We start from the raw sequence: 24,196 nt of genomic DNA on the forward strand, positions 1-24,196 counted from the left end.
GACACCAAAAGATTCAAATGCAGTTCGACGAGACAAGGCATGATGTGTGGTTCGAATTTGAGAACCAGGCAACAAGCCTGATTTCACCACACCACTGGCAATGCTCTCAGCCAGTTTTCCAGCTCCGATAAAACCAAGCTTGTAGGAATCAGCTGGAATTGGTACAATGTTTGCCATTCTAGTGATGCTGTAGGAACAGAAAAAAGCAAAATAAAAATTTATTGAAAAAGTTCAGAATGGTTATTTAGACCCTTGGCAACAATACAGTGTTGAGGCAAGAAACTTAACCAAATTCTATTGAACTTAAACCCATTGTTTATTATCTAGAATTAAAAATAAAAGTTTTTGGCATCCAATGAATCAGAAATAGTTGCAGGCACATTAATTTGAATCAACGAACAAATGCATTAGCACTACCCGACTAATTTTCAATCTGTTCCTGCAAAACACCAACCAATCCAACTGATTGCCAGTATCTATTCTTCATCAAGATACAGTCAGAGATATCAAATTTTTACAAGGCAAAAACTTCTTTGATAGCACACTAGGACATGTAAACGTAATGGATATAATCAAGATTAGAGTTAAAAATACGACAAGTCTCATGGCCAACAGCATAATTTTATGCTATCTTGCATTCTCTTTCAATAATTATTAGTCAAAATTTAAACCTTTGAGTGCAAAAATTCAGCAGCATGACAATATCTGATAATTAATCCAAACACAACAATCCCCTATCTGCATGTACAAATTAAACTGGGGGAACAGGGCATCAATCAAAACTTATCATAGTCATCTCTCTGTTGACTTTAACTCATCAATACAACATAATAACTTAGTCCCGTAAAAATCACCACAAAAATGGAGCATCCCAGAGCCAAGGCACAATCTCGGGTCATTAGCTCAAACTTTCATTTTTCCTTCGGGAAAAATATTAAAAAACAAATCAATATAGGGATTAACCAAAACCCAGGTCCCTTTACAATCACAGATTAAAATATATTGCCAAATGCATGAAAACGTAAATGCAAATGCGAAAACCTTTCGTAGGTATAGAACGGCGTGGCAGCGATTGAGCAGGAAAGGGGCGGAACCGAAAATTGGAACAAGTAAAGAAAAAATGAAGTAAAAAAGAAAATGTTTATCGAATTTTTACGGGCAGAATTCAATATTTAATAATACCATAATAAATTAAAAAAATCAACATACTGTTGTCAAAAAGTAAAAATTTATGGTAAAAAGTAAAAATCTCAAACTCTCAAAATTTACCAACCAACACACTTTATAATATTTTTCTCTCTACTCAATTGTGATTTTCTTCACAAATGAGAGATCTATTTATAGGAAATCTTTACACATAATCCAAAAATAAAATACATCATTACCTACATCATCACACACTAATTTTCAATATTCAACACCTATTTTTCAACATTCAACATTCACATTTTCAACACAAATATTTTTCACATTTTAAATAATATTTCAACACTCCCCCTTGTGATGATGATCATGATACGATGATGTCTTCATTACGTGTTTTGTACTGCCTCGTTAAAAACCTTACTTGGAAAAACCCATTGGGATAAAAACCATAGTAAGGGAAAAAGAGTGCAGTCACGTAAACTCCCCCTTATGTTGACATGAACAATTCTTCACAAATTTCGTAGATTGCGCATCCCAATATTATATATGTGCTTTCTGAATATTGACGTAGAAAGTGCCTTTGTGAAGAGATCTGATGAGTTTTCACTTGATTGAATGTGACGAACATCAATACATTTATTCTTCTCGAGCTCCTTGGTGAATGCGAAGAACTTAGGAGGAATATGTTTAGTTCTGTCGCTTTTTATGTACCCTTCTTTCATTTGAAGCAACACATGCAGCATTATCTTCATATAGTATCACAGGCTCCTCGTTGAATGATAATCCGCATGAGATTTGGATATGTTGGGTCATTGATTTTAACCACACACATTCACGACTTGCTTCATGTAGTGCAATAATCTCGGCATGATTTGATGAAGTTGTTACGAGCGTTTGTTTCTGTGAACGCCAAGAAATTGCAGTGCCTCCACGAGTAAATACATATCCAGTTTGGGAACGTGCCTTGTGTGGATCAGATAAGTAATCCAGCATCAGCATAACCAATTATACTTGGATTAGCATCTTTTGAATACAAAAGTCCCAAGTCTGTCGTTCCTCGTAGATAACGGAATATATGTTTAATTCCGTTCCAGTGTCTCTTTGTTGGATATGAGCTAAATCTTGCCAACAGATTCACGGCAAAAGATATATCAGGCCTTGTACAATTTGTAAGGTACATGAGGGCACCGATGGCACTTAGATATGGTACTTCTGGACCAAGAATATTTTCATCATCTTCACATGGACGGAATGGATCATTTTCTATGTTTAATGATCTAACAACCATTGGAGTACTTAAAGGATTTGCTTTATCCATATTAAACGTTTAAGGATCTTTTCTGTATAATTTTTCCGGTGAACAAAAATTCCGCATTCTTTTGTTCAATTTGTAAACCCAGACAATACTTGGTTTTTCCAAGATCTTTCATTTCAAATTCTTCCTTCAAGTATGACACAACTTCTTGAATTTCCTTATTCGTTCCAATGATGTTTAAATCATCAACATATACAGCAATAATTACGCATCCGGATGTTGTTTTCTTAATGAAAACAAAAGGGCATATTGAATTATTTACATATCCCTTTTTCATCAAGTGATCACTTAGTCGATTATACCACATTCGACCTGATTGCTTTAACCCATATAATGATCTTTGTAATTTCACAGAATAACATTCTCTGGGTTTTGAACTTCGTGCTTCAGGCATCTTAAATCCTTCAGGGATTTTCATATATATATCACTATCAAGTGATCCATATAAGTAAGCTGTAACAACATCCATAAGACGCATTTCTAAATTTTCAGATACCGCCAAGCTAATCAAATACCGAAACGTAATTGCATCCATCACAGGAGAATACGTTTCTTCATAATCAATTCCAGGCCTTTGAGAAAAACCTTGTGCAACAAGTCGAGCTTTATATCTTACTATTTCATTTTTCTCATTTCGCTTTCGAATAAAAACCCATTTGTATCCAACAGGTTTTACACCTTCAGGTGTAAGGACTATAGGTCCAAAAACATTACGTTTATTTAGCGAATCCAATTCAACCTGGATGGCTTCTTTCCATTTTATCCAATCCTGCCGATTTTTACATTCACCAAAATATTTTGGTTCATGATCTTCATTATCATTTATGATGTCGATTGCCACATTATAAGAAAATATATCATCAATTTCTTCTATATCTTTTCGGTTCCATATTTTTCCAGTATTAATGTAATTGATAGAGATTTCATGATTCTCGTCAGTTTGTGGTTCTGACAGAACATTTCATCATCATGTGTTTCTTCATGAACACTATTCTCTATTTTGTGATCATCATGGGTTTCTTCAGAAACATCATTCTTTATTTGTGATCATCTTGTTTCTCTATGAATTTTCTTTTTCGAGGATTTTTATCCTTGGAACCGACTGGCCATCCACGCTTCAGGCGTTTAATGACATCATGAGTATCTTCCATTTGTTTCTTTGGAATTTCAATTCGAGCAGGAGCATTTGCAGCATGTATATACGATTTAGTTACCCCTTTGTGTCTGCAAATGCATCTGGTATTTGATTTGCTATTCTTTGCAAGTGTACAATTTGTTGTACATCTTTTTCACATTGTTTGTTCTTGGATCCAGATGTAACAATGATGATACATACCATGTAATTTCCTTTTCGGTATGTTTTTGTTCTCCCCCTAACATTGGGAAGATTTCCTCATTAAAATGACAATCAGCAAAACGTGCTGTGAACACGTCGCCTGTCTGAGGTTCAAGATATCGAATGATTGATGGACTATCATAACCGATATAAATTCCAACCTTTCTTTGAGGTCCCATTTTCTTTCGTTGTGGTGGTGCAATAGGCACATACACCATACATCCAAAAATTCTCAGATGAGAAATGTCTGGTTCTTTACCAAATGCAAGCTGTAATGGGGAGTATTTATGATATGCACTTAGTCTGATGCGAATTAATGAAGCAGCATGTAAAATTGCATGTCCCATATAGAAATAGGGAGCTTTGTTTTCATAATCATTGGTCTAGCAATCATTTGCAGACGTTTAATCAATGATTCAGCCAATCCATTCTGTGTATGTACATGAGCAACAGGATGCTCAACAATGATTCCCATAGACATACAATAATCATTGAAAGTCTGGGAAGTAAATTCACCAGCATTATCAAGTCTAATTTTTCTTGATTGTATAATCGGGAAACTGATTCCTCAATTTTATTATTTGAGCAAGTAATCTTGCAAATGCAACATTTCGAGTTGACAATAAACATACATGTGACCATCTGCTGGAGGCATCAATCAATACCATAAAGTATCTGAATGGTCCACATGGTGGATGGATTGGTCCACAAATATCACCCTGAATACGTTCAAGAAACATTGGTGATTCAGTTTGGATTTTGACTGGTGATGGTCTTATAATAAGTTTTACAAGAGAACATGCTTTACATTGAAACTTATTATTCTGAAAGATCTTCTGGTCTTTCAGTGGATGACCATGTGTATTTTCTATAATTCTTCGCATCATTGTCGAACCAGGATGTCCCATCGATCATGCCAAATTGGTTAATATCGAAGAATTATCAACTACCATGTTTGATTCAATGGGACTTATATGTGTATAATGCAATCCAGTAGGGAGCATTGGTAGTTTTTCAATCACATATTTCTTTCCTGATTTATATGTGATAAGACACATATATTTCTCATTCCCTTCATTCATCGTTTGAGTATCATACCCATGGGAATATATCATTAAAACTCAACAAATTTCTTTTCGATTGTGGTGAATATAAAGCATCATTGATCAAAAATTTTGTACCATTAGGTAACAAAAATTGTGCTTTACAACATCCTTTAATCAAGTCTACAGGACCTGATATTGTATTCACCGTTGTTTTTGTTGGTTTTAGTTCCAAAAAATATCTTTTATCTCGGAGGATAGTGTACGTTGTACCACTATCGGGTATGCAAACTTCAGTTTTGCTCATAGCATTTTCCATATTTGAACTTCAAAAAATATGCAATGAAATAAATTACTGGCAATATATATTTAAATATAACACATATCATAATTATACAATAAAACATTATTCTATGAATACATGAAAAACAAATTATTGTACATTTATATTCTACCTTCATTTTCAGAAAAATCATTGAGAAAATCTGCAGCATCAAAATTGTTCATTTCTATCCCACCAACATGTTGATCATTTCCAGAGAAATCATTCATAAAAATCACCAGCATCAAGATGAGTTGAATCACTCAACGGTCACTGCGTTCAGTGAAGTTGGTCTCCTTTTCTTTCCCCTTTAATGATTCTTTATAAAGTTTACAAAGGTGCTCAGGGGCTCGACAAACTTGGACCAATGTCCTGGAGTAAATTTTTTAAAAGATCGAACATTACACATCACAAAATGCTCGATCATAACAGCCAGGTATACCCTGTAAATGGACCTACTCTTCTTGCTCTTCTTGTATGTGTGTGTGTTGTGTGTCCTCCTCTTGCGATGTGCCAATTGATGTCATTTTACCATATGCACCTAACTCATGGACAGTTAGACTCGGTTTCTTCCTTTCTATTGTATCACTCAATACTGGTTTATTTTCTTCGAATGCCAGTCATTCTAGAGTCTAGACTTCTTCTATGGCCTTGTATACCCTGTAAATTCAAGAACAAAAATGGAAGTGTTGAATACAAATCGAAATTTCATATCTCATAGTTGTGTAAAATGTGTTCTCTCTACATGCTACCTAAAATTGTTTCCATTGGTTATTAACGTGGAAGTACATAGCCTGATGCCATGAAATTCACTTTATGCTTTTGCATTTTAATTGTTTGCCTGGTTTTTTCCATGTATAGGCATTTATAAATACATGGCAATGCCAACTGAATATGTAAATTGACCTTGGCAAAGAACTACGCTGTGGCACCATTTTGATGACCTTGCTAATTTATAATTTCGCTACAACTAACTTGTTAGCTCTTTTGTTTGAATTGCTTGTCTCGAAGGTAGGTGGTTGAAGACAGCGATGTGATCATATTCTCTGTGAAACCTCAAGTTGGTATGCTTCTTTCCTGGTGTATCTCCAATTTGGTATATTTAATTGTTACTTTCCTATTCTTCTGATGGTGTATCTTTGAGCTTCTTCCATTTTTTTTGGCATGCTAGGGCAATGATGGTGGTGAAAATGTTAATTTATTTTTACTTTTCGGATGAACAATTTATTTGATAAAGAGGAAATAATAGGGTTTATCGTATATTTACAAGGAACATATGCCTTTGTATTTAGCACGATAAAAGATAAAATGGTAAAATTTATTAAGTATTGAAAACAAGAAATGGGAATTCGTTATGAATTTCATACCTGTTTTGTTCTTTTTCTCATTTGGGAAGGGAGGGAATGGAACCATCGGTTTATCTTTGAATTGTGTTTATTAAATAAGTAAACGGTTTGAACATAATTGTTAATTGATTTTTAACATATGAAAACGGAAAGGTTTAACTCGTGGTACACTTTGGTTAACTTCATAGATTTCCTTATAGTATATATATTGTGGCAATGCAATTAAAACTCTGTTATTCTGTTGATGCTGTAGTTAAAGATGTAGTGCTGCAGTTAAGGCCACTTCTTTCAGAGAAGCAGCTCTTGGTATCCGTTGTTGCTGGAATCAAACTAAAAGATCTTCAGGTTGTACAGTCCAGTGAAATATCTCACATATATAATCGATACAATCAAGTCTTAATGCTTCTATGAATATGGATATACTTCAATACATGTGCACTAATTAGTCTAGATTGTGACCGTACTAGTAGTTGAATTTTGCTCGATTTTTTTAAAATGCTTACTGGTACATATGAATATTCAGGAGTGGGCGGGTCACAGCCGGTTTATCAGAGTAATGCCGAATACTCCAGCTGCTGTTGGTTTGGCAGCATCAGGTATTGTCAACCACTTATGACTTTTCCTTTTGTTATCTCTATCATCATCCTGAGAATGCTAATATTGCTGAACAGATTCAAAATTGAACGCCATGTTATTTTTGTGATTATCTTGTAACTATATTGGTAAGCGTGTTGTGTTTGTTATACCCGAACATTGTTAGCTTAGGGCTCGTTTGCCTGCGTTGAGGCATAATCCACTTAGTTGTGCAGTTATAAGCCTTGGAGCAGCGGCAACTAAGGATGATGGAGAAATAATTGGCAAGCTATTTGGAGCAATTGGCAAAGTGTGGACAGCTGATGAGAAACTATTTGATGCAATCACTGGCCTGAGGTACTTGGGACAATTTTTTTTGTTTTTTTGTTTTTTTGTTCAGTTGAGAGAAAGAAAGTCTAATTCTTGCCTTTTACCCTATGATTTTCCGTTTCTGATCAGCGGTAGTGGACCGGCATACATATATTTAGCAATAGAAGCTTTAGCTGATGGTGGTGTAGCTGCTGGCCTGCCTCGAGAACTGGCTCTTGGTCTAGCTTCACAAACTGTAAGCCATTGCATGCATAAAGTTTTTCCTAAACAATTCCACTCACTTACCATTTTAGTAACTAGAGATGCTTAGTTTTACACCTCTGCTTAAGAATGAATTAGCTATATATGAATTTAATTTTATTCACTTACTTTGAACTTTTGGTTTCCGTTTCTGTACTAGCAGTAAATATGTAGAATATGGTAAAGAACTATGTGCCTGTTGCAGGTTTTAGGAGCAGCGTCAATGGTAGCCAACGTGGGGAAGCATCCTGGTCAGTTGAAAGATGATGTTGCATCGCCTGGTGGCACAACCATAGCTGGTATTCACGAGTTGGAGAAGGCTGGTTTTCGTGGGATCCTGATGAATGCTGTTGTTGCTGCATCAAAGCGAAGCCGAGAACTTTCTCAGAGCTAGGCTTCTTGTTGACCTCTTCGCATATCAAAAAAGCTTTAGTTTGCATCATCTATCTCCCTCTCTCTTCATTAAGCAGATGGCAGTTCTGATTTCTGATATTTTCAAAAATACTAGTTCTATTAAGAAATATGAGTGTTGTTCGTCTTGGTCTCCTTTCGAATGTTGCTACATTTGTTATTTTTGAAACTCCAATTTAAAAAAAGATATCGATAATAATACAATTTTTCGGGACAAACCAAAACATGACTACTAAATGAGAGAACTATAGTCTAGTTGATAGGATATTCATCATGTGCAACGTTGTTGGATCCTCGAGGACATTTAGTAATTGTAGTAGATGATTTATAGGAAAACTAAGTTGACCATGCCAGCCGATGTAGTAAGTTTGGATGAAAGTTCAGACAAGGATAAAAATGGCAACGAGCAAAGCAACAACAATCCATGGAATCAGCTCCGCCATCCATGTTTATGCCTTGCTGTTCCAGTGTTTATCAATTTTCATCGTAACATCGTCGAAAAGATACACTGTCGGCTCCAAACGTGTCAATTTCTTGAAACACTTTAACACTTCCTCGTCATTGCCAAGGTTACCGAATAATATTCCCTTTTCTTTAAGCTCCTTCACATCTTTGGAGCTCTCTATCAATGTTTTCATGAAATTAATGTAGGATGTGATGGTGAAGTTGGCTCTGGTTCCTGGGGATGTTTCGAATGCTAATGCTACCATGTTCGCGAAGAATACTTTGTCATCAGAGCTGACAGACCAAATGTGTAGCTTAAGCTGTCCTTAGAAGGCATGAGATTCAAACCGGACATCTGCCAAACAGTTTGAACTTGGTTTGAAGTTTTTCCCTTTTCTTTCAGATCGTTCACACAACGAAACCCACTGTTAAGATTTCTGAAATTGTAGGAATCTTGGTTGTTTTTTTTTTGCTTTTCTTCCTTGACGAGTCTCCGGAGAATATCTTTTGGAAGGCTTCTAAAGGTGAAGAGGCTCTTCCTCTTTATCATCTTCCCGAGGAATTTTTTCAAGAATCTGGTCTTCCCCAAAGCTCACACTGCTAAAGTACTTGCAGACAAAGATTTCCCTTCATTTCCACCGAATATTGACTCGATCAAGAGCTTGATGACTGAATATGGGATTTGATCGTCGAGCATTTACATATCAGGATCCATTAAGGCACTTGCAGAAGCTCCAAGATGGCTCGTATGAAAGTTCATTTCCCTGTCCCCCGTGACTACCTTCATGTAACATATGAGTAAGCAAGAATCGCGAAGCATCATTATACAGAGCACCTCATCATCGTACAAATCTGTCGACACCACAATGTAGCAACTCCTGATTTCATGGATTTGCTCGAAAATCTAGCTGTAAAAGAATCCCTCATCTCTGCCACTGCCGGAAACAAACATATCAAGGGATTTCTGCTTGTCTTCCTCCACTTGTTGGAGAAGAGGTTTCCCATGGTGGCAAGGACCAAGTGAAATCACCATTGATTCGTACACAATGCTCCCTATGCTGCTGGTGGTGCTGCTGCAGCTTCAGTCGCAGTGATGGTGGTACTCTCTGAGTTGAATCAAATTGCTATTTGCATGATGATATATTTATATTTTTCGTGCGGCTCATTGTCATAATTTCACTCTTGGTTTATTATTATCCCTTTTAATTTGACTGTAAACCATGTATCTTCTAATTCTTTAATTATTGTTCGAACATGGAAGAACAGTTGTTTCTTTATTTGATATTCACTTTTTCATACATGAAACATTCCAAAAGCAAAAAAGGACCAATATTAATCAATAAACTAAGGCAATGTTTGAAATTAAAGATAAGATAACAATGTAGAGATAAATAATCTAATATAATTAAAAAGAAATATCAAATGATAATATACATATATTATTTGGTTTATTGATAAATAATAGTTTTTTTTTTTGTTTGGTTGATTAAATTTGAGATAAGATGATAAAATATCATTTTGTTTTTTTAATAATTAATAAAAATATCAATAACAATATTTAATAAGGGTAATATTATAATTTAAATTCAATAATTTGATTGATGTAAAATAAATAATTAGTAGATATATAAATGATATGACCAAGTAAACACGCTATTAGATAAGATAAATTATCGTTCGATTAATAATGTACAACTTCAAACGATGTCAAAATAAACCACATGTACTTTAGCTCTTCCTATTCACATATAATTTATTTTCTAGGGGGTGTAGGGGATGTGCATGATGAACAAGACAATTGTTACAATTAGATCTCGGGTTTTAAATCTTGATGTCGGATGAACTAAAAAGCTTCAGAACCTACTACACATTTTTCAAATATAGGTTTTATAGAATTTAGTATCAACTAGAAATGGTGTAAGGAGATGTGCATGGACAAGAAAATTGTTAAAATTATGTTTCGAACTCAAGACCTTATCCTATAATTAGAACATTGGTATCAGATAAGCTACTAATTATCGACACTTACTACACATTTTTCATATATAGTTTTGGCAAAAACTTGTGTGAAACGGTCTCGCAGATCGTATTTTGTGAGACGGATCTTTATTTGGGTCATCCATGAAAAAATATTACTTTTATGCTAAGAGTATTACTTTTTATAGTGTATATTGGTAGGGTTGACCCGTCTCACCGATTAGGATCCGTGAGACGGTCTCACATGAAACACACTCTATAGTTTTCATAGATTTTAGTACCAATGACTTTTATTACTAATTCACTAGAATAGAATGACAATTTTTAGTATTAAATTTTATCTATTTTCAACAAATTTGTTTTACAACATTTATGAATAATAAAAACATGGTTTTTCTCTTTCTAGTTTATCATACATAACATTCTAATATGTAAGTATATGTTGAGTTGAAAAACATAGGTGGGCTAGCTCTTTTAATGAATGTGGCAGAGGATTTATTATTTAAAAAAAAAAAACCATGGTTTGGGCCTAATCTTAATGGGCCCGGCCCCCTCATTTTTTCATTTTTCAATTGCAATGGTTGCCATCATCCTTGGACTCGAGTTGCTAGGAATTAATTTCATTTTATATCATCTTATTTCCTACTTAATTTTAGGCAAAATAATAATAATAATTGATTATACAATTTATAATCATATGGTTACCATCAAATTAATGTCAAATCTGAGCAATGAACCACGTATCCAACAGCCAGAATTAACGAGTTCAAAGAAGAAACATAAAATGAAATTGTGGGGGAAAAACATTTATCCTTATCTTTTTTAAGGTCATTGTTGGGTTGCAATAATTGTCTCTTCTTATATAGCAATCGAAACATGGTGTTTGAGCTGATATAAGGTTTAAAATATTTGAGTTGCATTTTTATAATCAGCTATAACTTTTGATAAAGCGACAAACGCCCAGTCTTATAATTGATATCATAGTCAATTTCATATGTCCGATTCGGATTGATTGCAAGAAGTGCAATTATTGGGTGAGAGATTATTGGGGAGCAATCATTATCCCGGCTGGTAAAGCAATCGAAAGTAGTGCTTGAACGACGATACAATTTAAAATATATGAGTTGCACAGTTATGACCAGTTATAACTATTGATAAAGCAGCAAGCGCTTATTACTACAATCATCACCGCACATTATACTAAATTTTAAAATTCATCATTGCTCGTTAAGTCTTCCAATGATAGTTCTCCTTTAAAAATGGTCTCCATTATATGAGTCGATCTTGTCCATACTTGCAATAAAAATTAATAATTATGACATAAAAATTAATATTTTTTAAGGGTTATATCGAAAATATATCTCACAAAATTGACATACGTAACGATCTCATAATAGTTTTTGTGATATATTTTCCAAAAGGTTGGCCAAAGATCAACCATTTTTTCACGATCGAGAATTTCAAAATATTAGCTAAATGATTTCATTTAGGTTTCTCATAAGTCGAAAAATCATGAGACGCACTAAAATCAATTTTCATTGGAGTTTCTCGGTAATGGAGTCGACGGTGTATATATATATATATATATATATTGGGGCGAACGACGGGAATTGAACCCGCGCATGGTGGATTCACAATCCACCGAAAATATTGTTAAAATACTTTTCCGCGAAGGTCTATATAACGTGATTTTACCCTTGTCCTTCAAAGATTTGGTTCGATCTATTTCTTTATTTCCCCATGAATCATATGTTTGTAACAATAGGGGCAGAATTTTATCAATTCTAATCGATTAGGGGTATTGTGCCGGTTCTTTTGAGTGTGCAATCTGATCCATTATCAGAGAGCAATCCTGAGCCTGCTAAATCATTCCTATATGCCATCTTTGACGATTAATCAAACAAAAAAGGCATGGTTACAGGAGATGGTTACAGGAGTTTATCCATCGCGTATATATATATATATATATATATATATATATATATATATATATATATATATATATATATATCAAATTAAACATGATAAATAGAATAATAAAATGTGAACTTAAATTAACTGTTAATGCTAATATTAGATACAATTAATTTTTCAATAATTATATCTATCGATGGAATTGCTTAAACATATTTTTTTTCATTAATTATGGAATTTGCATCAACAATTTTTTGAAAATTCTAAGTCATAAAACTCCTTTATATGCTAATACATTATTCATTTTTTTTTAAAATAAAGTACATTGCATCTTTATATTATAAAAATTCAAGCATATTTATCTCATCTGATAGAAGACTTTATGTCTGATTTTTTAAAGACTCGAGAACTAACGTGATGTTTTTTTCCTTTTTTAATAGACATGTCACGTGACTCGCACGTGATTCTGTCGAGTAGATATAGAAATGGTAATATTGACCAAGGAAAGGAAGAAAAAAATCACTTCATTCACATCCTTAAAAAAAAATAAAAAAATAAACTACTTTCACATGACTTCAGTCGGAATTCCAGTCAAACTAGGTACGTATAAAGAAAGAAATATGATAATATTATACGTGATTGAGATCCACGAGTTTAGCCCAATAAAAAAAGTTAAAGGTCTCCACCTCCGTGACCATCCATGATCATCATAATTTAGACCCATAGGGTGACACTGGAAATTAAGGAAAAGGGATTTACAGACTTGATTCATGTGCCATTAATATCGACTCATATTCCAGGGATGCTGATATTTTCTGAATCTTCAGCAGCAGCGCCACCTCGAAGATCAGCTAAGGACATGGACCGCCATGAACAAAACTTATCAGTAGGAGGTGTGGATGATAGTTCGTTAAATATAGCAATTCTTGAATGGGGTGGCAGAGGAGGAAGGCAGCAACCAGATGATGGTGAGTTAGAGTTAGACGTTTCGCCAGAACAACTCTCGGGGCAATTAGACGGTGCAGCAAGAGCTAACATACTCATAGAGTTGTTCGGTCTTTTCGATAGTCCTCCACGTCTGCTGCTCGAGAAGTTGCCGTGTTTCTTATCCCAGTAGTTATTATATGCCATCATGTTCTTGCGTTTCCTAGTGTATGCATCATCTGGTTTAGCAATATCATTAATAGAGGAGCAGGATGCGGCGTCGGAAAGAGAGGCAAAAGATATGGATTTACCACAATAGAACTTGGATATACCTCTCCTGAAATGGGTGACAAACCATAAGAAATTAATCTCACTAGAAAAAGGAAATGCAGAGATGGTGCACATCAACTAACATGCCAGTAAGATAACTTAGAGCATAGTTTATGCGGTTCATTTCAAGAGAACACAAAGGAAAAAATGCCATAGAAGCTAAACAAACAGTGACATTATGCAACCAAAAAGTAATAATCAGATTAACTGATTAAGGTCAAAAACAAACATAGCCAAACCAAAAAAGACAAGCAAAACTTAAGACATTTTGGAGAACAAAAAAACAGGTAGAGAGGTAGTTAAGCAGTTAATGCTGGTTGGACGGATTCAAAATTCAGACACCAGAGTTATTCTTTTAATCAACAAATTTCTGACATATACTTGGTATGAGAAACAAAAATTCCCATTCTCGCATTATTGACGCTACACATACATAGCAACTTGACAAGTTAGGAACGACTGGTCCTGGAATTGATAATTCCCAACAATCATTCTAGCACGCAGCCAAAATCATTATTCCCAATTAAGTGGCAATAATAATAACACCAATAATAACGATAAGATTACTTCAAGGGACAGAACCAGTGGGTGACAAAAGAGGCGGTTGCCTCCCCTCAACCGAAAAAAGAATCGAAACTTCAAGTGTAATTTTACTAAGAAAAAGTTTGCTCCCTTGTCTATTGTCTTTGCTCACTCCGAAAAGAGTTATGCGCCAAAGATTATTGCTAACAGCATAAATATATTATCTCAAGATATAATTTTTATGCATTCTCTGTAACTTTAAAGAAACTACAGAAATGAGTTTTTAATAAACCATAACTTCTGTATTGTATTTACATGGTTCGTAGAAAGTACTTATTAATTATTATTAATACTGCACCAGATCATTAGGATGTAGTATTAGTATATTAAGTATAACAATTAACAGATAATGATGTCCTGATCCCCAAATATAAATTAATCCACACATGAGAAGTGATATGAAACAGAGTAATTTACACTAGCAAATCAGCCATGTAATTCCATGATCTAAAGCAGCATGAAACACACAAATATGCCTCCAGCAGTTTCGTCATGAGAAGTAGAGAAAAAATCAGTCTATTCAAGTTCTCAATATTCATTGTAGTTCCAACACCATAAATTCATGAAAGAAAACTAAGATACTGGATCAAGTTGGAAAAAAAAAACTCAAATCAAACAACTTTGCAACTCCCACGAGATCTTTCAACGGAAATTTCAAGCCAATTTGTGGAACAAAGACAACGTTACGGTTCAGATTGATATGCCAGAATTCAATTTCAGTTACAAAGACAGCATAAGAGCAATTACCCACCACCATCTCTGATTCAATTCAACCTTACCGTAATTACCAATGATCAAAGCCCAAACCCACAAAAAATTCACCTCAAAGTAGAAAAAACACAATAATTCACCAAAAAAAAAGAGTAAACCACCACCAAAAAATTGAAAGAATTCACCAAATTCACCAGATAGGGGAAAACAAAAACAACTTACTTCACGGGCAAAACTTCTTCCAAAGCATCCAAACTAGCAAATGCCCCGACGTTGTACTCACTCTGCACCTCCTCCCCGTCCCCTCCGCCACCGGAAGACTCTTCGCTGTTCTTTCCTATTGATGAGATGGAGGAAGACGACTGAGAACCGTTCCGATCCTCCACCGCCACAAGCGCCTCCTTCCGATCGACGGCGGAGTATTCCAAGGCATCGTAAATCGAAGAAACGCAAGGCACATCGCCGTTAACAACCCCCGATCGCTCAAACCGATCGTTATCGCCCAGATTTTTCATCTCCGATGTTGTGGACATCGCTGTTTTGGATAAATTTGTGAACTTATAGAGAAATTGATTTCGGAAAGGCCTTATCTTTATCCAATGTTGACTAAAAAAAGGCAAAAATATATTTGGTATAAAACATAATTAGGGTAGGATTATGAATCAAATCTCAAACTTATCCTAATCTCCCTTTATTTTCTTTCCTTTTATTATTTTATTTTTGGATTTTTCTTCAACTACTAGATCCTCTAATTTTGTAATATAAAATGGAATTTATATTTAATAATTCGATTATACAACCGATCTTAAAACCCCTATTTGGCCAGTTTTATTATCGTAAATACATTGCTCACTTATGTTCGCAATGAATTCCAAAAAACTCATGTGAGACAGTCTCACGAGTCAATTTTGTGAAATATTATTATTTTTATGTCAAATATATTAATTTTTATAGTAAATATGAACATGATTGATCTGTCTCACGAATAAAGATCCGTGAGACCGTCTTTCACTGTAAATTTTATTATAGGGAAATTGATTATTCTAATATATTTCAAAGTCATAATTTTAAAAATAACCTTCTTTATTACACATTTTGCATTATGTCTTATTTAATTAAAAACAATCCTAAAATACCCTTTTCTATGAACACACATGTTCCATTTTCGTGATTCATTTGTTTAATTATCTATTATTTCTCTTTAGGGGTTGATTTAACATTTGTTCTGTTTTATTTATTTTATAATATATTAATTTTTTAATACTACTTACTTATATCAATAAACATATTTTAATAAAATTATGAATTGTTAGTGTGAATTAGTGCATACGAAACCACCAAGGTTGTAATATTTTAATTATGATTGTTGTTCATCTAAAATAATATAAACAAAATCACCAATCACCATGGTTATGAAACGTAAAATGTGAGTTTACACAAATATATGCAAAAAAATTGATGGTCTCAATTAAGTCTCTACTTTATTCTATGTTAACAGTTTACGAGTATGCACAACAAATCTTCAAAAAAAAAATGCATAAAAACGATACTCGAAAAAAGAATTATCTCAAATTATCAGTATTCCATGTCCAAATGCATGGAATTCATAAGATTATTCGAGAAATTGAGAAAATCAAATAAAGAGTTTGAGATAAAGAAATTGATGGTGAATACATTTTAACTGATGTGAGATATCTATGTAATTTGATATGATAAAAAGACTATTTAGGTAAATAAATTTAACTGAAGACTAAAATTGATTACAGTAACTGTGTGAAGTCTATTTAAGAAAATCTCATTTTTTTTATATGCTCTCCTACTAGTGTTTATGTAACAACCATAAACTATCTCAATCTTAAGCATGGTGCTCTTTCGTTACACGACGTTTTGTTGTTTAAACTCGTGGAAAAATAGCATTTGAAAAAATACAAGAAAATAGAGACGAAAAGTATAATTATTACCGTAAAATAATCATTTAATTTTTTTGGTATGGACGATTATGTATAATTGGACCAAGCGAATACAGAATTCATAAGTTGACCATGTTTTTTGGCATATCGTTAAAGATGAGTGATTAAAATAGTTTTAGCCAACAAACAGTGACCAACCTGATAATTATCCCTACAAATTCGAATCAATAGAAATTAAACTTTTTAAAATAATATTAATTAAAATTTGTGTGCAGGTTATGAAATTTAAGGAAAAGAATTAAGGAATTTAATTAAAACAGTTTATAAATAAATGTGGAAATAATTTATTTTCGTGTCAAATCAAAGACCAAAATGGAATATTGGCCATCCTTTTAAATAATTGGATCATTCAACCTAAATAAGATTATAGTTGTTATGAAAAACTTTGTAATTAAGGATTTAGTTTTTAAATTTCACAAGGTAAAGAATTTGATTGGATGATTAAAAAAATCTTTGATCTTTAAATAAGTTGTGGATTTAGATCGAAATTTAATTAGGCTAGGGAAAAAATATTTTAGAAAATGGCTGATGACAACTGTGTAAGGTTGGTCTCAAAGTTTTATATTCGTGAGACATATTAGTCTAATTTATATCCACAGTGAAAATAATATTTTTGACATAAAAAGAAAATTTTGCATAGATCGAATATAGTTGAATATTCGTCTCACAAAATTAATTATCTCACGTAGATATTCTTATATGAAATTTTATTAATGTGAATAAACTCTTTCTGATCTACGGGGAATCTGAAACTTTTGTCCCCGTTCGAATTTATTTTCGATTATATATTGATTTTAAAAAATTATTTCTAGGTGATTTTCACTATATGCTTATTGTTATTTCAATACCGAAATAAAATGTTAAATTTCGGATCAATTAAAGTTTTGGTGTTAAAAGAAATCTTAGCTGAATTTAGCTAAAATGAATCAACCAACTAAACTGAAATAACTAATTGGGTGTATTCAATGTAGGAGATTTATTGACTTTTGTAGATTTTAAAACTCTAGATGTATTCAATTAAGACTTTTACATATTCTATAGAAGTCTAGTGGTATTCAAAATAGACTTTCATAGAGTTTTAAAAAATCAAGTGGTATTCACATTGACTTTTAAAAACTCTATAAAAGTCTACATGTATTCAAATTTTCAATAGACTTTTAATAATTTCATGGAATTCATTAACATACAAACATTAAAGTCTAATGTACAACTATAAATTGTCAAAAATTGTATTTGTATGTATTTTTAAAACTTCTAACTCATACACAAGCTATTTATTTCTCTCTCTGTCGCTTCACATCACCTCTCTTCTTATCTTCTCTACTTTCATCTATCTCTATCACTCTCTCAAGTTTTTGAAGTGTATCTCTATATATATATTTTCATCTTTCTTTTTCAAATTTTTCATTTTTTGGCTGATTGTTCATTTAATAATTTTTTATTTTAATATTATATGAAATTTTGAATTTTAGAATTGATTTTGTGATTTTTAATTTATGATTTATACAAATTAATGTAATATTCAATAATAATAAAAGATGATCCAAAAAATGTCGTTTAATTCTTAATAATTGAATAGTCTCGCAACAACCATGATTTTTAAAATTCTTTTTAGCATTTATAATTAATATGTAAGCTATGATATTTTTATACAAAATTATATACACACAATGCTAAATAATATTCTTTTCACATGTATATTTTCAATTCAAAAACAATGTTATAGATTAATCAATTGATGTATTTTAAAAAATTTACAAACATGCATATATACATGTAAGGATTAAATGATTTAACTTTTAAATAAGTAAATTTATTTATTAATATAAATATTGAAAAATTATTTCAAACTGAATATGTTATATATGTCAATTAATTATTGGTTCAAAGAGATTAATAAAAAATAATATGTTATAATTAAGTACAAAATTTATAAAGTCCTATAAAAAAAATTTCACAAAAGTCTATAAAAATCTTGCAAAAAAGTCTACACGAATCTACATAAATCTGCTTATAAATCTTTGAGAATTCTGTAAAAATCAATAAAAATCTATCAAATCCATAAAAGTCTATCATTTAAAAAAGTCATCAAAACTCTGGATTGAATACACCCCAATAAGTCTTCAATCTAAATTGAATTAATTAGACTAGACTAAATTGACGCAAACTAAAATTTATCAAGTTTACCAAGTCTATCAGTCGAGAAAATTAATGTACATTCTCCAAGACATAGTTTACGTCTAGAAAAACTAAATTGATTATTGAATAAGTTTTTCCATACAAAACTAAATGAGCAAGTGTAACGATTGTAAAAGAATGTTGAAGTTGAGAAAAGACAAGCCAACAGACACTTTTTTTTTTAAACTTGAGACCCTTAGATACAGAGTCTATAAATAGAGAAGGAGTCGGTTTAGTAAAATTTTATGACCTCTACACAGATTCAAGCATTCAAGTACTTGAGCTAAACTCAAGCATTCGAGCACACTTTGAAAAGAATTGTACCGATCATTGAAAATATTTAAGAGCTAGGATATTGCAGTGTTACAATTTATTATATTTGACCATAATTTGTATACTGTTATTCATGCAATTGAGGTGTAGTAGGAGTTTCCGTTTTGACAGTGTTTAAGCCAAAATTGAACATGATTTTTGCAAATTGCTTGTAAGAATCAAAGCCTTCTAGTGTTTGTCTTCTCAAAGGAAAGGAGTGAAGTATAAGCTTGAGTTTTCCAAACATCCAGAATCAAACTTGTGTCTATTTACTATTGAGTTTATCGTTCAATTTACATAGTCAGTCCATTTTTTAACTGTTCTAATATGTAAGTTTGGTATCTTTTCGCACACATCTTTGTTAGCTGATTGACATCGATACTCGAGAATACATAGTTCAGTTGCTAAGGCACTGACCAATGCATACTATACTCAAAACTGATCAATTTTTAACAAGAAACATTGCCATAAACCATATGAGATCTGGCATGGCAAGCAACCTTGGTATCCTACTTCAAAAATTTTTGTCGCAAATATTTTATCCACAACAATGGTAAAAATCATTTGATTGCATTTGATGCTAAGTCACATGATGATATATTTCTTAGATATTTTTCAGTTAGAAAAGCGTATCGAGTATTTAACAAAAGAACTTTAAATGTTGAAAAAGCTGTGCATATTGTGTTTTATGAAACAATATCGACTGATCAACCTATTAATCTAATTGGAATTGAACAATTGATTTGAAAAAATCAGTCTGAAGGATGGAAGTGAAGATGAAGGTCATATCAACTAAAGAAAGTTTATGTCCTATCCTTCCTCTCTACACTGAGGGGCCGTCAAACGTCTGTTGCGCTACCTTAATGGTCTGCGTACCTATGGTATTTTTCTCTAACAACATCACTGTTAGGATCGAGAAAGAGTTAAGAGGGGGGGGGGAGGGGGTGAATGAACTCTTTCACATTTTCTTATCCAAAATGTATTTTCAACCGGTTTTGGGCGGTTTGAAAGATTCCTTTCTCAAACGGTCGAAAGAGGTGAACCACTAAAGTGTGCGGAAGACGGTTCACTTCATTTTGACAGATATTTCTTAAAGATTTGACAATCTAAACAACGAGAATATGAATAACAGATAACAGTTTGCACAAGATAAGAGACACAGTATTTTTATGGATGTTCGGAGATTGAATACTCCTACGTCACCCCTTCTTCCTTTGGTAGGAAGGATTCCACTAAAAGACTTTGATTTTACAAATCGTTTGTAACAGCCCAATCCAATCAGGACTTATTCAATTGCCTGTTTTGGAACTCCTAGTGATCACTTTTACACTTCTGGATTTTTAAGAACCCTCAGTTCACCAGACTTCCAAACTTTAATCAAATAACCACAGGTTATTGATAGAACAGCAGATTGTTTTGGTAGCACGAAAAGATCCTTAAATGATCAAATATGTGTCTGTGGAGCTGCGTGCAAAAGAGCGATAATGGAAAATGTAGACTGTGAAAGCGCTCAAAGATTTCTATGAAGGCAAGCTGATAAACTTTTTTCAATCGATGTTAGAGTTGTGTAGCTTGCTCTCGTTTAACTTGCATTCCTCCCAGATGATATAGCCGAACGATGTAACGGTCAAAAAGTACAGTTAACGTAAACCTGAGCTTCTGAATCAGATGAGTCACTTTCTCATTTATGAGCAATAAATGCTCGCATTTAATCTTCCTTTTGCTTATCATAACTTTGAAGCTCTTTACTTGAGGTTTACTCCTTTGGGCGACTGTGCATACTACAATAGGTTATGAAAACTGTCTTTGAACGTCTTTTCTAGGAAAGAGATATAAATGCACATCTTCCTTGGAATTGATGTGAGATCGTTGACTTCGAGAATTTGAATGCATACAACCAGTCAGAGAATGTCGTTTAGCAATAAGTAAGTCTCTTAAATGAAGCGGCTGAAATATAAAGAATAAGCGGTTGAAAATTAGCGGTTGAGAATTTCCAGCCGCGGTTGATTTCTAATTTGTCATACACCAAAATTTCATTTCTTAACAATTTCTCCCTTTTTGGTGATGATAAAACTGAGCCAAAATTCTGTTAGCCAAATCAGAGACAATATTGCTATTTCTTAGGTTCCTTTTTCTTTAGAGCGGCCAGTTCCTTTTGAATAAGCTTTTCTTGCTCTCTTTCCCCTTTTTTGACATCACCATTTACCAGAAAGTCCATAATTTCTGTAAGTTGAGCTCCTTGGGCATCCATTCTTTGTTCAATACGAGTGATTTGGGATGAAAGACCAAGGCACATATTAACATTAGTCGTTTGAATTGTGGAAACCTTTGAAGTGATGGCAGCAAAATCCTTAGATATACTGCTTTTGATAGTCTGTAGATCCTCTTTAAGATCAAATTGTTTGCGGTTTAGAGCGAGGATAGACTGATCCATATTGACAAGTCGGGTTAGCAGATCCTGATGGAAGTTTGCTTTGACAACTTCTTCTTCTTCAGTTGCGAAAATTTCTTTGTCTTCAGGTGCTTTGGGATCATCAAGAGGTTTGCCCTTGAAAGCAATTAATTTAGATGAGGTTGCTTTGGCAGATGAAGGCGAGAGGTCAATGGCAAGGGGGTCATCCGCGATACTCTCAATAAATTTATCAATGTCGTCAGTTGATACAAAAGATGCTGACTCAATGAGCTTGGATTCCTCTGGTTTGTCAATTTGATTATTGGCAGAGGAAGGTTTTGAGGAGATGTTTAGCTCTGCTTTCTGAATGTCTGTCGAAGAAGCTGAGGGCTGCTTTTGAAGTTCCATTGGAGCAACAACCTGAAGAGGATCTGGTGAAGATACAATAGAGTCCTGATATGGTTGAGCAGCATCAAAGTCAGATAGAAATTGTTCTGATTCATCGACTGAAAGAGCTGAAACTTTGATTGACTCAACAGAGGGCTGAGAGGCAATTGAAATATCTAGACCGCATTGTTGTTCGGGAAAGGAAGAGTCTTCTTTCAGAAGTGTTTCAGATGGTGTAGGAACCGGGTCTTCATGAGTTGGTTAATTTGTTTCAACAATAGCCTTGGGTGATGCAGATTTATCATGTGTATCAGATAAAACATCTTGACAAGTGGGAGAGGCTAGCTGTTGTTCTGACCGTTGAGTGTCCTGAATAAGATTTAGCTCCAGCTGAGCTGTTGGCAAAATGCCTGGTGAAGTGAGTTTGGAACTAGTGCAAGGTTGTGACGAAGAAGCCTTCTGAGAGGCAATTGGTGGAACTGGTTCTGTGCTGAAGTCATCATGAATATCCATCAAAGAGTCAAACTTATTCTGATTTGCACTAGCTGGAAGATTGAGCGTATTTCGCATGAAAGCGACTGAGGTAGCAAGAGACAGAGCATCCATTTCAAGTTGAGATATGACTGCAGAGTCATCTTGAGCTGTAGGACTAGATGGATCAAAATTTCTCCTTTTTAACTGGATGATGATTCGAAGAGTGCTTTCTTTCATTTGAATTGCTATGAAATCACGTCTTTGAAGAGCGGTTGGAATGTCTGTTGTTTCTGCCCATTCCAAAATGGACCGTTCAAGCTTGGCAGCTGTCTTTATTTTCCCCGTTTCGATGAGTGAATCAAAAGAGACAGCAGTGCGATATTTTACCCATTTATCAAACTTCTTGATTTTGGACTCAACAGCTTCAAAAACACGCTGACTTGTGAGAACGATGGCCGTATGAACTGCATGGTTTTGCGGAGGATTGGTACTCATAACCTGTTTGCCTTTGTCTGATGAAAGAATAATCGGAACTCCTGAATAAGATGATTGGATATCCTTTTCTGTAATCTGAATACCTTTTAACTTTGAAACCGAGACTGATGGGATAGGTGCAGGAATAAGTGGTGCAGAGATATGCTTGATCAGCTTAATCTTCGTTGCTTTGGCAGGAGCGGTTCGTTCCTTTTTGAACACTTGTGAAACCGGAATGTCATCCTTAGTTTCTTCATCAGAACTGGATTTCAGAACCAGCTTTCTTTTTGTTTCCTTGGGAGTGGAGGCAATCGCTTTCTTTTGTTTCACAAATTCAACCCAGTTTCTGTTTTGACTTGGACGAATTCTTCATCCGTCCGTTTGTTTTTCGAAATGAATTTGTCAACCGATACCCATGAGAACAGCTTGGTTTTACCAACTTCAATCATCTCAACTGGTTGAGCACCGGCAAAAATTAGCATGTGGCAAATTGGAACTGCAAATCCTTGAGATTGGTTGTCTTTCTTTATCATGGCCACCAGAATGTTGAAAAGGATATCAGACCAGTTGATTCCTAGTTTAGAGGAGATGGTTGCCATAACAAGAAATTTTTCCAGAGTAATTTTATCATAAGCACCAGCTTTAGCAAGAATTCCTTTAGCCACAATATCAGCTAACAGTCGATATTCAATCTTTAGATCTCGCTTTTGGAAAGTTGGATGAGAGATAGGAGAGGCAGTGAGTGAGAAGGTTTGACGCCAGATATCAATATTACCATCTGGTAGTGTAGAGAAGTCAGTGACTCCTGCCGTAGGTAACTTAAACAATTCAGCAAACACCTTCTGGGTGAAAGTAAAGTGTTTGTCCTGAACAGAACAGAGAATTTCTCCATTTTTCATGTGAGCAGATTCAAAGAACTCTTTCAGTAATATTTCAGAGTATGAGTACCGACAGCCCAGAAAAGTTCGAAGCCCAGATTCTTCAATTGTACGGAACATGGCCTTCATTGGTTTGTTGGGCATAGAGGAGACAGATGGAAAGTTGATAGCCACTGTATTCTGTGAA

The 24,196-nt window shown here is 33.9% G+C and overlaps 2 protein-coding genes, 1 long non-coding RNA gene and 1 pseudogene across 3 annotated transcripts; 2 read left to right on the forward strand and 2 right to left on the reverse strand.

Moving 5' to 3' along the window:
- The first annotated feature begins 5,577 nt into the window (after positions 1–5,577).
- LOC140818512 (pyrroline-5-carboxylate reductase) lies at positions 5,578–8,185 on the forward strand. Its single transcript, XM_073178499.1, has 7 exons — positions 5,578–5,598; positions 6,178–6,226; positions 6,762–6,853; positions 7,032–7,104; positions 7,318–7,438; positions 7,541–7,646; positions 7,857–8,185. Exons 1-7 carry the CDS (start codon positions 5,578–5,580, stop codon positions 8,043–8,045), a joined length of 651 nt encoding a protein of 216 aa, XP_073034600.1. The 3' UTR covers positions 8,046–8,185.
- Positions 8,186–8,326: 141 nt separating this feature from the next.
- On the reverse strand, positions 8,327–12,429 carry LOC140818763 (uncharacterized; annotated as a pseudogene).
- Positions 12,430–13,004: 575 nt separating this feature from the next.
- On the reverse strand, positions 13,005–15,546 carry LOC140818447 (protein OXIDATIVE STRESS 3 LIKE 1-like). The gene is made up of 2 exons (XM_073178401.1): positions 15,167–15,546; positions 13,005–13,658 (listed from the first exon to the last, which is right to left on the reverse strand). The coding sequence occupies exons 1-2, from the start codon at positions 15,475–15,477 to the stop codon at positions 13,187–13,189; spliced, it is 783 nt and encodes a 260-aa protein (XP_073034502.1). The 5' UTR covers positions 15,478–15,546; the 3' UTR covers positions 13,005–13,186.
- LOC140818448 (uncharacterized) lies at positions 13,665–15,101 on the forward strand. The gene is made up of 2 exons (XR_012114984.1): positions 13,665–14,425; positions 14,556–15,101. It is a non-coding gene; the product is annotated as an uncharacterized lncRNA (long non-coding RNA).
- Positions 15,547–24,196: the final 8,650 nt, after the last annotated feature.

The sequence above is a fragment of the Primulina eburnea genome, chromosome 17 (genome assembly GCF_022965805.1).
Source record: "Primulina eburnea isolate SZY01 chromosome 17, ASM2296580v1, whole genome shotgun sequence".
NCBI lineage: Eukaryota > Viridiplantae > Streptophyta > Magnoliopsida > Lamiales > Gesneriaceae > Primulina > Primulina eburnea.